We start from the raw sequence: 16,796 nt of genomic DNA on the forward strand, positions 1-16,796 counted from the left end.
CATGGCCACTGCCGCAGTCAGCAATGTCAGAGAGACAACACTGACGGAATTTAATGGTGCAATTAATTGCACCTTGTAAACTCATGGTGCTTTCACTTGCACCTCGAGAAACTCAATCTGTTGTAAAGTACCCTTCAGCCATCCACACAAGCTTGGACTTTTTTTAACAGACTGTTTGGGTTGGTGTGCATTTACTGCAGTCCGGATTATTTCTGGATTATGATCATGATTATGGTTTTGTATTGACATGAGTACATGCTTGTGCAGTCTGCACATAGGCCTAGTGTGGGATTAGTGTGAGGATTTGGCGCAAACTACACTAGATGACATCAAACATATTTATGAACCTCTGATTAGAAAGCTCTCTGCAGTTGATTAACTTGCATGAAAGCACATCTGACATTTCACTATTTGTTAGACATAAGTCACAGGCAAACAATCTTTCTTTGTTCAATCTGTAGAGCTTCAAAAAAGCCACACTGACAATAAGAAAAAAACAACCACTGAAAAAATGGTCACAATTATCAAAAACAGTGTTTTAATTTTCTTTCAGTCACATTTCCTGCATGTGTTGGTGTACATGTGTGCTTCTACCTGTATTTAGATTGTTGTGTCTATGAGCATGTACAACCCAATACCTATGTGTTTGTGGAGCATCATCTTACACACTCTTGCCATCCATCCATCGATACTGGATCAACTCCCACTCTGTAGAGCCTCTATTGATTTTTCATTGTCAGGGCTATGACCATCTTGCCAGGCATAGACGTGCTCTTGAAATGATCTCCACTTTTCTTTGTGGAAATGTAATATTATGACACCTCATTTATAAATTGAGGCTACTATCATTACTATCGTTACATCTCTTTAACACAATTTAGTATTTTATGCACAAATGGTTTATGTTATTTAATTTGCCTGACACAAAAGAACCCAACAAAGCATTCATTAATTATTGACAACTGTATGACAAGATAAAACAATGTCCAATGAACAAGATAATGTAATGCATGTTTTAAGTTGTCAAATGCTAATTTAATAAATTTGATAATTCTTTCGTTTCTTGGTCAGCCTGTCTGTCACATGTAAAATCTTAAATACCAGTTATCAGATTTGAATGAAAAAGAGTTTTTCAAAATAGCAATATTTCATTCAGGAGAGACAAATGAATAAGTTAAAGATAAATGTTTATTATAACAGTTGATATGGGATAATTAAATCTTGGCAGTCTTTAGCACTTAGACTCTACAGGGAGATTTGAAATTGAGGGGGTCTGCCCTGAGCAGCAGCAAGATAAATCCCCCCCATGGAGTCCAGACACAGGGGATGGTGGTGGCTGATGATTCTGCTGAGACTGAAGAGGCTGATGGAGCTGATGAATCTGCAAAGACTTGCGGTGATGGGGAAGTAGAGGGCCCCTTTGCCATTTGCGACAATTTGCACTGAAATGACAGCTGACAGCAACAGAGAGAACATATTTAAACACTGTAACAGCCGGGAAAATACCGCACGCATAACGGCAGCATGAATGACCTAAAGGAAAATAAGGCCTAAGCATGCAAAAGTAGTCTCCCTGACTGAACTTATCAACCTGGTTCACAGAATTCTGTGAAATGAACATGGCCCCTTAACTCAAAATCTGTGGCAGTTTCACGGAATCGCTGAAAATTCCGTGATGGGTCCACGGATCCGATGCCTATGTAAGTCAATGACAGGCATGGCATAGACATCTTATCATGGTTTATTTGGAACAAAACAGAGCAACGTGTTGTTGCTGGTGACTAAACCACTGATTATATATATGTACACTGAAGCGATACTGGCGTTAAAGATCCGCTGATCGCTGTCTGATTCTTTGAAATGAATGCCCGCATTGCATTGTGGGAAATCGTCTTTGCATGCGCCCAGCTCGGATCATATTGTGTTCTGTTTTACAGCATACTGTAATATTTCACCGGTAATAAGACCAAAATAATATTATTAAAATAAAGAAATGCATAATATCTAAATATATGTTTATAGATGTAGCGTTATAGTTTTAAAAATATCAATAAACAACAAAGCAATCCCGCTTCCCTGGCCGAAATAGACCGAAATAATAACATTAAAAGAAATACATATAAACTATGATAAGATCTGGTGAATAAATGTTGATTAAAACAGTGGTTATTGGGATAAAAATACCAATAATAGCAAAGCTATACAACTTCTCTGCGGCAGCCCGACTGGCAGAAAGAAACGTGCTGTGATCAGGGAATCTGTGCGTAGACCACGGATGATGCCTGTCATTGACTTACATAGGCATCGGATCCGTGGGACTGTCACGGAATCTTCGGCGCTTCCGTGAAACTGCCACAGATTTTGATTTAAGGGGCCGTGTTCATTTCACAGAATTCTGTGAGATCAGGTTGGAACTTATGCTATAGCTTCATTTGCATTAACTTAGGGTGTTAAACCACGGCATATTGTTTATTTGTTTATGTATTATTTCTCAGCCTTGGGCTTCCTTTGTGTTGGTATTTTAAACTTCGGTCGATTTATGAGGACTATGATTAACCTTTTCTCAGATCTCTGCAGGGTAAATCCAGACAGCTAACTAGACTATCTGTCCAATCTGAGTTTTCTGTAGCATGACTAAAACAACTTTTAAACGTACACGGTTCCACCAAAACAAGTTCTCAGCACCGCCCAAGAGGATTGTGATTGGTTTAAAGAAATGCCAATAAACCAGAGCACATTTTCTTCCCATTCCCGAATGCTATGTGGCGTAACCAGACCCTCCTCCAACACGTTTTGGAGCAGGGTCTGGCAAAGCGAGACTACTGCTGGTCTAGATTAGATGTTTCATTGTGATTATACTGCTTTCATTAACTCTAGGTGTTTCTGCCAAGGTATTAATGTATAGTTAGAGGCCTAAGTTGAGGGAATTGGGGAATGGCTTGAAAAGATGTGGAACCAAGAGGGAAAGAAGAAATAATTTTAGAAGTGATAGATCATGTTTCAGCAGTGACACTGAGGTTTAGATGTTCCTTTCTCTGTGCATCTGTGGTGGAGGATGGCATTAACACTTGCAGAGTTTGGGGTTGATGTCCCACTAGAACAACCTATGACAAAAACATGAGCACTATGGGTACTGAAAACCCCCAAAATGGCATGCAAGATGTGGCTTTTTTTATAGTGTTGTGTCTGCTTATTGACACACTTAAATCAACTCACACATACATCTGTTTTTGGTTTTTGGTTTTACTTAATCTCATGACTTTGAGATAGACTTGCCAGCACGGGCCTGCAAGGCTTTTACTACGCTGTTTACTGCTGTCAGAGCCTGCAAATCATTGTGTATGGTAGCTATGTGAATGACGGCATGAGTGAATGAGTTTTGTGTTTATCAATGACAAACAGCCACCATTTTTTCATCTACACTTGTGATATTTGGCTGTCCACCAGTATTAATCATAATACACCCAAAATATGCTGTGTCAGTTCATGCAACATACAGACTACTGTACCTACTCGACTAGCTAGATCTCTCTGTAGAGATGGATTGGAAGATGTCTCAGGATAATAATGACATTTTTACTCCTTTCTTTGTTTTTGCATCTCGCTCCTTCCCCTCTCCCTCTCTTTCCAATGATGTAGGCAGTTTTGAATTACTTACAGATACTCAAATTGATAAACCAATGTGTGCTGTTTTCAGCAGTAAAGATGACAGACTTAGAAACAGGTTTTAGTAGTATTGTGTAGTATGTATTTAAGTTTAAATAATTTCGAAGGTCCCATGGTTAAATTAAGGTCCTCAAATATTATTGGATAAATATATGCATTTGGCATACAAATCATCTGTAGTTTTTTTGTTGCAGTCAAGCTTCTTGTTAGCAGCATAACAGTTGTAAGTTATTTTTTTTAAATTGAAATCACATAATGAGGATATGAGGGTTGACCATTTTTGAAGTGCATTTTACAAAAATGATCACGATGCGAATAAGAGTCATGCTCTAATCGGATGTGTCAAAATGTATCTGCGTCTTATTAAAAACTCTTACCTATAACCATGTTCTTGATATGAACACTGACAAATATAAAGAAATTTCCAAAAGTGGTTCACACACACAATATACAGTAAATACTGGTACAATAAAATAGAACAAGCCAATATAATTTAAGCCAGCAAAAACCAAATATTATTTTTAAGCATACCTTTATAGATAATCTTCCTTTTCTGCCAATTTTATACTAAATAAAATGAATAGTTAAAGGTTTTGCTTAGCAAACATCTACTCTCTGTGCCAATACATATATTATTAGTATTAGTAGTAGTAGTAGGTACAGTATTTATAACAAGTTACACTGCGAAGGAGAGGAGATGCATGTTGAACTGTGAGAAGAACGAGGACTCATTTCAAAATCAGAAGTGACAGGAGCTGTCACTACAAGTACACGTATCCAATGTTCTGCCAATGACTTGAATTGAAATGAGAAGACCCACAGTAGAGAAAACCACCAAATGCTTCCAGGACAGAGAGTTTGTGATGTTCAGAGATTGAATGTCTCCTCTCTCCCAAGTCCTGCCTGCAGAAAACGATGTTGTGCTTGTTGGGGGGAAAGCCAAAAGCAAGTGGCAAATCATACCTGAAATATTCTAATATTAACTGACTAATTACAGCTGCCTCAAGCCAGAGAAATTGAACATGCCTGACAAACCCGCTGATTAAATAACCTATTTTTTTTTTTTTTGGCCCACCCCTCACATCCCCCAACACTTTTTTTTCGGAGGACTATATATCACTGTACTATTGTCAATTGTATGTTAATTTAAGAAAGAAATTAATTGTTTTATGTTAAAAGAGAGGCGTGGTTTACTTCATAGGCTGTGTACTTGTGTTATTACATTATATGGGTCACATAACAGTGATATTTATAACCAAAAGATGTATCCTGGAATTCATGCAAAACTTTAAGTTGTTTGAAAAAGTGATAAATAAATAAATAATTTTAAATTTGACTGAAAGAGACAATTTTATTGTTAATCGCTATTATTTCTTTTTACAGCTCTAATGTTTATTAACACATATACCACGTCATTAAATCAGTCACACACTTGTCAAATTTACACACACACTTGATCGGATTCTATCAACCTGCGTTTCTGTCACTTGTACTACTAGACCATCTGTGTGCGTTTCAGCATATGTATGCACTTGTGGCTCTGATTCATACCTTGTGTGCAAAATGTAGGTGCCAATTAGCAAACCTCAAATCGGAAATAGTTTTCTTTTGGCTTCCACACGTGTTTGCGGTTATGGCAGTTTTGCCTCAATATTCTCGGTCTCGGTATTCATATCTGAAGGCTCTACCTCTTCTTTGTTTGTTTTTTTATGTCTCCATGATTATTTTTGGCTCAGCATAACGCTTATGAGTCTGTGTTTCACTGTAAGGATATTCAATGAGATTTGTGTGGGTTAGCCACACTAACACACAGAAATAAAATGTGCTGTGTAACACATCACATGCTGACACTCAAGGCACAAGGACAACAGGATCATGAACACAGAGAAAATTACAGACTGTATTACAGACATAATGGGGATTATCCATCTATATTCCTTATGTGTGAGCTTATAGATGTGAATACATACTGTACCACATGTAGTAAGTATTTACTTCACAAGTAAATATGAAGTTCAATTTCCATGACGTTGGGAATATATGCTTATATTGGATATGTGCATGTTCAAAAGAGGTGGGTGACATTCATTTGTTTCAGTCACCTGCTCACCTGCTGAAAAACGTTTTCACCGATAGTATAGTATCTAAAAGGTTTTATTAACAGCAGATCAGTCAGTGTATACTTTATATTGAATGAATATGATGTATGTGTTCTCTTATTAACCATTTGTCCTATAGGCATTAGGCTATATGTTTATAAGATATCATAGTATTGAGTGTTTTTTATGCTTATAGGTCTACACACCTGTAACCAATACAGAACAAAATCTGGGAGATGTTAATGACACCTGACACCTTTTGCCTCATTTCAACCAGTTTACACATTGCTTTTTCTGTTTGTATGTCTGCCATTAACTGTTTGGTCCTGTTCTGGTGTTGTCTTAGCTGGTGTGTGTTGTCTTCTAGGCTCATATGGTTCGGCGCTGACTTGTCCGTCAGGTCAGTATTGTGGGCTCTGAGAGGTTGTCGGAACCCTGAGGAATATGGCTCTTTAATAACAGAGTAAATATGATGTTAATTTACATCCTTGTGTACATTTTCCTTATTTCCTCGACACGTCTGTGTTTCCCTAATCCGCTGGAGTGAGGTTTCTTAAAGGTGCAGTAGGTAAGACTTATAAAACGAACTTTCTGTTATATTTGCTGAAACTGACCCTAGCTGTCTAACTGTGTGTCAATCACTGCTCATGCACACACATTCATTCTCCCTTGTGGGGGGAGGGGCTCAGGAGACCGTTTTGGGCTTTAGCCGAAAGGGGGGAGGGACTGAGAAGTTGTCAATGTTCACATTTTTTGGCTAAGTCCTGGATCTTCGCAATCCAACCTACAGCACCTTTAAGGCAAGGCAAAAAAAATGCCACATTTCTAAGTATTATACCGATAGTTACATGACTAATGAATATACTGATATTGGAAGATGTGGACATTTCCCTCTAGACAACATCAGTGAATCAGTACAATTCTTGAATATTTCAGTTGAAATTGGTTAAAAGGAAGTAACTTGCCCCACTGGCAGGTTTTCTTTTTTGATAAAAAGTTTGATTTTAAAATTTAGTACACAATTAAATAACTTCTTGGATTGACTTTCTTTTGCACTGTGGTAGTGGTTCTTGTGTGTTACTGTTGCTTCTTTTTATGTCCTTGTGGTTGTTGTGTTCATGAAAACTGTGATATTGTGGCCTTGCCGTCAAGTTTCTAGTCACAGCCATTTGTGCTTTTTCAGTGCTGTTGTGTCTCCTCTCGTTTATATTTTAGGTGTGATTTTTAGAATGTGCTGTGAGCTGATTTACAATTCAGACCATTAACATTTAATATTTATGATTGTCTAGATTAGCTACTTTATGTGTTCACACTAATGGTATCTATCTAGTGGTCTGTTTTTCCGTTTTAGTTATCAGTATCTAATCTGTAATGTCTTATTCCTGGTATAGAGTAGTAATTGTGCTTGACTTTTGTCACAAACGGCAGACTGACCTTGGTTATGGAGATATGGTAATAGAGAATCATTTAAATGCTGCCTTTGAAAGGGCAGTCACCCACAAATTGCTACTTCTGGCTGACAAACCCTTTTCTTTCCAATTTGATCTTGATGAGCTTGACAGCTTTAATTTATAATTGAAATCCAATCATTGCTCATTTTACACTTCCCTACATTCTCAAACTTTAAAAACAGTTAAGTCATCTTGGATGAAAATGAAGTGTGAAGCAGAATGTACGTCAAGACACAGAGCTTTTCTTAGGTAAATTTTGTCTATTAAAAGAGTGTAAAGTTGAACATCTGAAACTCCCCTGTATAGCAGCAGATCATATTGGCTCAGTGGCTGTGATTCGGCTTGGTAAACAATCAGTGTATCTCCTATGTTACGCACAATATGAAATTGAAAAAAAAAGTACAGCAGTCAACTGAGGCAGTAGACTATGGGATATAATGTGACAAACTCCACATTTAGGTCCTGTTGGCCCAAGGATCACTTCACAAATACACAGTAAACCACTTGTGTGTCCAAGGCATCCCCTCTGGAAAGATACATGAAAGAATAAATGCCCTGTCCTATGTCCTGATTGTTGGAACCTTAAGTATTTGTATCAGATTTTAAAAGTTTTTTTTTTATATAATTGTGTGTCATAATGGATGTCATATTCATGCTGCAAAACAAATCTACCTACAGTCCCTGAATTAGAGTGATATGTACTGTAGCAATGATTCATTTTAAAAATCCTGTCTAACTTTTCTACTCAGGGTTATTTGATCCAAAAAAAAAATGGTGATGGTATTAATAAATACAGGGAAATAAAGTAGAATGTGTGATTCGATGAAAGAAGGGAAATTGCCAGAATTGGAGAGGCAGCCGGAAAAGGAAAATCAGATTTAGGTGCAGGCAGAGAGTACAGAGTGTAGAGGCAGGGATCCTTTGTACTGTATTAAGTGATACATATTAAGGGGTTTCAGTAATCTGATTATTTGGCATAACTGGCACGATGATTACAAATAAAGTGAACTGCCAGGATAGATGTACAGCTATAATCTCTGTGATAGAGAGAAGAATCAAAGGAAGGATGGAGGGAATGGCAAAAAAAAGAGGGAGATGGATCTGTAGAGACAGTAGAGGAGCACGGAGGAAAATGGATTCCAGCCTGACAGCAACATGAACACGAGCTGGTGAAGAATGAGTTTCTGGAAGAGGCTGCAAGATTCATAATTTTCTGCAAAATGTGGTCAGCTCATGGCTCATGCTGTTGTTGCCTCAATACACACACACACACACACACACACACACACACACACAAACACACGCACACCCACAATGTGGAATAATGGGGAAGAGGAGGAGGGATGCAGGTGGTTGATATGATCAGTAATACAGTTCATATCATGAACCCATCATAGCACCGAAGAAGAGAAACATAAAAGGAGTCCACTGTGAAATATATGCAGCTGAGCACTCAAGGGATGTCACACCGGCTTTAAAACCTGCAGTGTGACGGGATTGAGAGATCAACTTCAACTCAAGTTTATTTAAAGTGCACATCACCCAGAGACTACAGTTTCAAGTCAACAATGGAGTATATTATATATGGGGAAATAAAGATATATGAGGGAGCCAGACCATTTAAAGCCTTATACATAAGAAGGAAGATTTTGAAACCAGCTAGTTACCAATCACATTGTACATTATGCACACATGCACATCATGTAAAGGTACCTATAGAAGCAAACAAGAATTAGTACAGAATAATGTTTTCATAGTTTTCTAATTATAGAATAGTCATAAGGAACTCTAAAGTACCAACACCCTGGATTGTTACAGTAAGTAAGAGAGGCTCTTGTCGCTGACTGTTTGAAGTCCTGTCTCTCAGTGAGAGTAATGTCTGGCTCTAATGTTCAAAGCGAAGACATCAGATAGTAAATAGATCATATTGCTTCCCAGACACTTAGTGATGGGCTGCAAGAAGAGAAGAAAATAGAGGCACAGAGGGAAAAAAAACACATCAAAGAATACTATTGGCTATCAACCAAATGTGTACAGTATTCACCGTACATGTAAATATACTTAAGCAACAGCCTCCCACTTTACGACCCTGGCCCGACAACCGTGCAAGATACAGTCACAAAACTTTACAGGTGTCTAGTTGAGATCAAAATGAAGGCCGAGTTCGAAAATAGGCATGGTCCGAGAAAGGGCGCTGGAAGTAGGGGAGTAAAAAATAGGGAAGGCCCCTACTTTACGCCCCTGGCCCGATGTGGCGTCGGGGTGATGGGTGGTGTTGGTCTCTAGTATCTACACTGGCTTCAGAAAAGAAAGACTTCATATACCTGTATAAAGTGCTTTAGTGAAAAGACTGAAAAAAAAAGCCCACAAAGTTATTTTCTAATAAAAATGAATAGTTATCAGTCTACTATTGTTTATTTAAAGTAAGACGTTCACGATATTCCACATGGGTTTTTTGGCGGAAGTCTTTCTTTAAAATGTATTGATATATATCCCATGTTTTGGCAGACAAAAAAAGTATCTGGGTGGTCAAATGAAAAGTCAGGAAAACAATTTCTTTAATTTAGCAAAATGTCAAAAGAGCTCGACTGTGGAGAACATTCTGGGATGTTTAGAGAAAGTAGGTGAACAAAAAATAATGAATTGGAAAGAAAAACAGCATATACAGTAGATTTAGCAAACATACAAAGAAGAGGGAACATAGAACGGTACTGTTAGTGGATAGAGAAGTGGCTGTCGAAAGACAAAATAATCCTAATTATTTGTTAGATAAAATGTAATGCAATGCATGGTTCACAAAAACAAAGAACATTGGCTCCTGATGCATCGGCACAGATGGGAGATGTGAGGAGAGAAGGGGGGGAAAAGTCAAATTCATTTGAAAAGGGCAGACATATCTTTTAGCAATTCAGTGTAATAAAACCATTTGAGAATAAACGCTCAAACAGATACATAATTTTGCCAGTGAAAGGGGTGCAGAGACAGGGTCAAGAGTACAGTACATTACCCAGTATTTCCTCTTCAGGGTATTGGAAACATCTTATTGTGCGGGTCAGCCGTATTACACTATTGGCTAATGAATGAATTCTGAGGTGGGCGTACAAACACTGACACACACCAAAACACAAACCACAGGAGCTTTCCTCTGAGATCAGACAGCACAGCTCGTGGCGGCGTGTGTTCAGCTATGAACGCCTGCCAAACTCTGTGTGGGCGAAGCCCAACTGTAAGGAGTCTGTCATTTTTAATGACTCTTACAGAGGGCAGGTAGGCCCCTGAATGCAGTATTGTATTCCCTGCATATAGCCTAGTGTCTAGCCTTAAAGTGATTGTTATATTATTGTAATAGATTAAGATAGTAACCTGACTGATGCTTTTAGTGCAACTACTTCCTGATATCGTGGATGTGTGGTTAACCTTGGAGGAACAGTTGATGTTGAGCAAGTGTTTGTGGATATTTCAGACTTATTGCTGTTAGAATAGATGTGCAATTTGTGTGCTGTTGTCTTTAGCTTGTAACGTTTGTTGGTGTAGGAGGAACAAATGTGTTTTTGCTCGTAACCGTATCACTGTTGAGTTTTTACATGTAGAGTTTTAACATGCTTTTTACAGTCCTCCTCTTCCTCTTCATTGCAGGCCGATTCAGCCACCAGCTTTCTGCGTGCAGCTCGCTCAGGGAACCTGGACAAGGCTCTGGACCACTTAAAAAATGGACTCAACATTAACACATCTAATCAGGTAAGATACTTTCATTTAACGCACTAGCACAGCTATCAAAAAAGCTGTTTGTGTGTCAGTGTGAGTAGAAAAAGATGCCACCCACAGATTTCAATTAACAAAACGGTAAATGAAATCGTGGCTCGTAACAAAATCAATTACAATATTTATTTAGTACTCACAGTGCTTAACGAAAATAGCAGCCTACACAGGCGTACCTGCTCTAAGAATCACACTAAATACAAAATTACTCTGTAATGAATATAAAACATTCTGAACTCATTTTGTGAGTGCTCAGTGCCAATCTTACCTTTTCATTTGGATCTCTGTGGGTACATCGCTACAGTATTTATTTATACATTTGTATTTTAATTTACATGAAAAGCCAGGCGCTGGATACAACAAGTTCATGCATGTAATAGTAGTCTAGTTACCATCAATTTCACCAAGTCTAGGATAAGTTAGCCGTTGAAGCAATCAAAGTGTCAGTATATAAAAATGAAAGAGCTACTGTTCAGTAGCTCTTTCATTTTTCATTTTTTTCCATGCACACATTAGCAGCAGACCAAGGCAAGAAAACGTTATTGCTGGAGTTGTTAATGTTCCTCAGGAGACATTTTCCATTTGTGCAGGTCTGGATGACATTTTTTATACACTACAGGAGGGCAGATATTCATTCCACTTTATAAGCTCTTTTCCTTGAAACCACCCTCCAATTCATTCATTAATGCCCAGCGGCATCACATTAAAAAGTTAAGAGTTTTTTTCTGGTTTGCTCAGTGCTTTCTGGCTACCTTTTTATACTGAGCATAAAATATAATGAGAGACACCGCTGTCTTAAGAAAGTATATGAGGGCACCACCTGTTGTTAGGCACACCTTTTGCTCAGACCACGATAAAAAGAAGAAAAAAGAAAGAAGAAAAAAAGCCGAAAGTCTGATATTCTCCACAAAGATGCAGATAGTATAATCCTGATAACACATTTAAAAAATATAGGGAAAGAACAAACTGTAAAAAATGTGGTCTTCATAGTCTTTAAAAGAAGAAAGAGGGTTTTGAATGCACCACATAATGTCACTGTAATCTCAATGGAATGCCATTCGGCAGAATCAGCAAATGATGTAAAATAAAAGACCCAAAAAGAAAATAAAAAATTCACGACTCCTAGACCTCCTGATTCTCTATCTTTTGTGTAAAGTGGTGTGCATTAATAATTGAGTATCTTAGATTATAGTCCGCTCAATCTTCAGCCCTACTGTCTGCTCTCTTACACCTTGTTACATCATGGCCATAACACAACAAATTCAGGCGATTGAATATCATGAGACATGAATGTGAATGTGTGAAAGCGAATATGTGTGGTTTGGATACATAGACTGTAAGTTGTTGTGTCAAAGGGATCGTTAGGATATTTTGAAGTAGGATTGTATGAGGTACTTATCCATAGCCCCCCCCCCCCCAAGGCGCTGCTCCAGAAGGTTGGAGATCTCATCCTGGATGTTGACCGGTGCGCCATCTGCCCATCCTCTGAGGTCCGCAACCTTGGTGTAATTTTAGACTCCACCCTCTCTTTCCATACTCACAGAAAATCTATCACCCGATCCGCCTTTTTTCATCTTCAAAACATTTCCAGACTCCGGCCGTCACTCTCTGACTCTGTGGCAGAAACCCTCACACATGCTTTCATGTGTGTTTGGACTACTACAATGGAGTCCTGTCTGGGGTCCCCCAGCAAAACCCTAGACAGGCTCCAGTATGTCCAAAACTCTGCCGCCAGGGTCTTCACCCACACCAAGACGTGGCAGCACATCACCCCAACCCTCATCCACCTTCACTTGCTCCCAATTAAGTCCCGCATCAAATATAAAATCCTCCTTCTCACCTACAAATCCCTCCATGCCCTGGCCCCACTGTACCTCTCCGACCTCCTCCATCCATACACCCCACCCCGAAACCTGCGGTCCTCAGACGCTGGCTTGCTCTTGATTCCCCAAACCAGACGCTGTACATTTGGAGACAGAGCCTTTAGTGTTGCAGCCCCATCCCTTTGGAACACCCTCCCTGCAGATATTCAAAATGCTACATCCCTGGACATTTAAAATAACTCCTGAAACACTACTTGTTCACCACAGCCTACAACCTCCCTTACTATAGCCACTGTAATTCTGTAAAGTGTCCTTGGGTTTCATGAAAGGCACTATATAAATAAAAGTTATAGTCAGTGTATTACCTACAGTAGATGGCGGTCGGCACGCCCCCAGTTTGGAGAAGCAGGCACGAGTACCGACACAGAAGCTAAGCTATGTACTGCTGTGGACGGGGCAGCATCAAAAACATTTAGCCACCTAAAAAACAATATCAGTTTAAGTGTACGCTATATTTAGAATATTTTCTCAGCTTTACTTTGCCGTCAGACAGCACTTTCCTTTCCATATAAGTTTCCCCTCTCTCTTTTGGCCTGTTCCCCACTGTAGAAGTTCTTCTTCTGTAGACTCGGGCTCATAAAGGTATCCTCTTGTCTCCACAGGGAATTGCCTTGTTGCTATCATAATAACTCATTCATCACATATTTGTTTTCTCTTCTATAAACAGCTTAAAGCCTGACCCAAAGACCTGATCTGCAGCCTAATACAGTGTGTGGCACAGTTGTGCTTCTGCGCAAGAATACAGATATTCCACGGTTGAGAAAATGTAGTGCCAAAGAAAAGGGCTGTTTGACAACAAGGTTAAGCTGTGAAAATATTCTAAATATAGCTTATACTTAAACTGATATTGATTTGTTTAAGTGGGCCTTTTTATTAGATGGCTAAAATAAATTTTTGCTGCTCCCTATGCTGGCCCCATCAACAGTAGCACGTTGCTTAGCTTCTGTGTTGGTACTCTCGTCTGTTTCCCCAAACTCCAAACGTGCTGACCATCTACTGTAGATAAGTGACTATGGATAAGTACCTCATACAACCCCACTTTAAAATATCCAAACTATCCCTTTAGGGCTGGTGTGGAGTGGGAGTGATGTTTATGAATGAATAGACAAGTGCTTTTATACACAGACAAAACACTTGTCAGTGAGATGGAAGTCTGGGTATTAAGAATGATCTGCCCAACGCCCTCAATCTGTGTTGTACTATTGATGCATGCAACACATGCCCCAGAGAGAGAGAGAGACAGAAACCAAAATACAGGAAGATAGATGACTTTTGAAATAAAATGTACATTTTGCACAATTTCCAAAGGTCTGTGTATTACGATTGTACTTAACTAGATAATTACTGTCGATATGATCAACAAAAATTTAATTTCATACCCATAACCGTGTGATCAATTATATTTCTAAAGGCCTTACATGTAATTCTCTAATGGGAATTATTTCCCTCCATTCCCTTATGCAGTTTCTTCTTTCTTTTTTTTCTTTTCTATTATATTGATGGCTTTTTACTGAGGACTGAGGGAAGGACAGAGATGGTATTTTTATAATTGATTGATGTGATTCTACCGCAATAGCCTGTCCTTGCTACACCTACCACCCTGCAGGCTCTTGTTGGTGCTCTCTCTCTCTTCCTCTCTTTCCCTGTATATAAATGTATCTAACTACATACCATTGTTGTGCCTTTGTCTGTGTATACATAAATGCATATCATTCACATCTAGGTGTTTGTGAAATGGGGTGTTACTGGGCATTGAAGGTGTTATTTTTCTGTTAAAAAACTAAACAGAATGTCAAGGCGTATTTGCTTTATTCCAATGTGTGTGCAGCAGACACACTACATTTAACAGTGTGTGTAATTGCCACTGATACACTGCGTATTTCCCGTCACTGCGCATGCTCGCAGAGAGACCGTGTTACCCATTTAAATTGAGTGACACCGCAGTATGATGGGAAACCTGAGCACCGTGTGAATAACTGAGACTCCTGGTGGTGAGATTGGTTACAGCAGGCAGGTTGCAGCTAATGCAGGATGCAGCTTACTAATACAATATGTAGCCAGCCAGCCAGAGAGACGCAGACAGACAGACAATGTTGAGATAAAACAACTCCTCCATCTCATCCATACTCATCAGCCTCACCAGGTTTTTCCTCCTGCTGTCATTTTTCCTCCTGCTGTCGTTTGTAGAGATACAGTAACTAGATAAGTGATGTTCCGCACAGCTGGGGAAAATGGACATATGTTGCCATGCTCACAGGGGCATGAGACTGAAGGAATGCAGTGTGTTTCTTCGTCTCATCCTTCCTACATTTCCATCCATAGACTGGTTTCATTTAACACAGCTTGATTACAAACTTGGGAGTTTGACGATGTTCAGTAGCAGAAGTCAAACACATTACAGTCTGGTGGTTTCTCAGACCACTGCACTAATAGCACATTTGGTAAATCTGAAAGGTTGTGAGATACTTTATGTTAATGGATTTGGCCAAAGCCATAATGATCAAGGCCAAGGAGAGGACAAGGTCAAAGGAGGCCAAGGATGTAAAGAGAGTTCTGCACAGATCTATTAATTGATTTAGGAGGGTAGGATGTGTGTGTGTGTGTGTGTGTGTGTGTGTGTGTGTGTGTGTGTGTGTGTGTGTGTGTGTGTGTGTGTGTGTGTGTGTGTGTGTATTATTACACTAACTCATAAGACCACAACTTAACTCATTAAGTTGCCCTGAGAGATGTGGCATCACTTTTTAGTTAATGCTGACTGTGATTATAATAATCCTGATTATTAACAGGATTAGCATACTATTACGAAAGCTTTAAGATACAATGTTTAATCAAATGTGCAACAGTTTGTGGCTATGAATTATTAATACTTTAATATGAGTTGGTGAAAATTGAATTCTGTATGTTTTACTTTTAACTCTAATGTGACTAAATGTCTCTGTCTTCTTTCTAAGAATGGTCTCAACGGGTTACACCTGGCCTCTAAAGAAGGGCACGTCAAAATGGTCCTGGAGCTACTGCACTCTGGCATTGAACTGGAAGCCACCACCAAGGTACTTTGTTCTCTCTGTATGCTTACACAAGCTGTTTAATAAAATCCATTATTCAGTTTGGGTTTTCAGTTTAATACGGGACAGAAAAGGCTGGGGTTTTTATTGAGAGAGTAAATCCTTTGATCTATATATTACCATATAGCATATTATTCAGGATACATATTTCATTGTTGGTTTTGTTATAATGGGCACAGTGTAGGTGGTTTGCTTCTATATGAACTAAATGGCTTAAATGTAAATATGGACAATGTACCGCTTTCATCGTCACGTTTTTATCTTATATACTGGATGAATACAAAACACAAAATACATACAAAAGCAAAATACAAAAGGTGTATTTCAGTCTGGAGTTCTCCAGGTAGAGATCTAGGCCATCATTAGGTTGCAATCATTTTCCTCTGGTTCACTCTGATTTCCCTCTCTCTCTTTCGGTGTGTGTGTGTGTGTGTGTGTGTGTGTGTGTGTGTGTGTGTGTGTGTGTGTGTGTGTGTGTGTGTGTGTGTGTGTGTGTGTGTGTGACCTCCAGAAAGGGAACACGGCTCTCCATATCGCAGCACTGGCAGGGCAGGAGAAAGTGGTGGCTGAGCTTGTCAACTATGGTGCCAATGTTAATGCCCAGTCACATGTGAGTCACTGCAAGCTTTGAGCAAGACAAGAATGTGCCAAGTCTGTGTGTATGCATGCGTGCATTTGTGTATTTCTGCACTGGCATATGTAACACATTTCCATATATTTACATTCTAAAGATGTAAACCTTCTAAAGATAAACACCTGTTCATTATTTATTTCTCAGATCAGCTGAGTCTCAAATACCTGTGTAAGCAGACGTGTGTTGTGTTTTATTTCTGATATCACATTTTGTAATATGGGTTGAGGCCCATATTATTG

General features: G+C 39.0%; 1 protein-coding gene across 1 annotated transcript in view; it reads left to right on the forward strand.

Annotated features, from left to right (window-relative positions):
- The window catches only part of ank1b (ankyrin 1, erythrocytic b), an 80,712-nt gene that overhangs the window by 31,759 nt on the left and 32,157 nt on the right, over positions 1 to 16,796 (forward strand). Inside the window, exons 2-4 of the mRNA XM_078271464.1 lie at positions 10,853 to 10,954; positions 15,810 to 15,908; positions 16,435 to 16,533. Of these exons, the coding sequence (XP_078127590.1) occupies positions 10,853 to 10,954; positions 15,810 to 15,908; positions 16,435 to 16,533 (300 nt within the window). The remainder of the gene's footprint in view (positions 1 to 10,852; positions 10,955 to 15,809; positions 15,909 to 16,434; positions 16,534 to 16,796) is intronic.

Source organism: Sander vitreus, chromosome 16 (genome assembly GCF_031162955.1).
Source record: "Sander vitreus isolate 19-12246 chromosome 16, sanVit1, whole genome shotgun sequence".
NCBI classification, from domain to species: domain Eukaryota; kingdom Metazoa; phylum Chordata; class Actinopteri; order Perciformes; family Percidae; genus Sander; species Sander vitreus.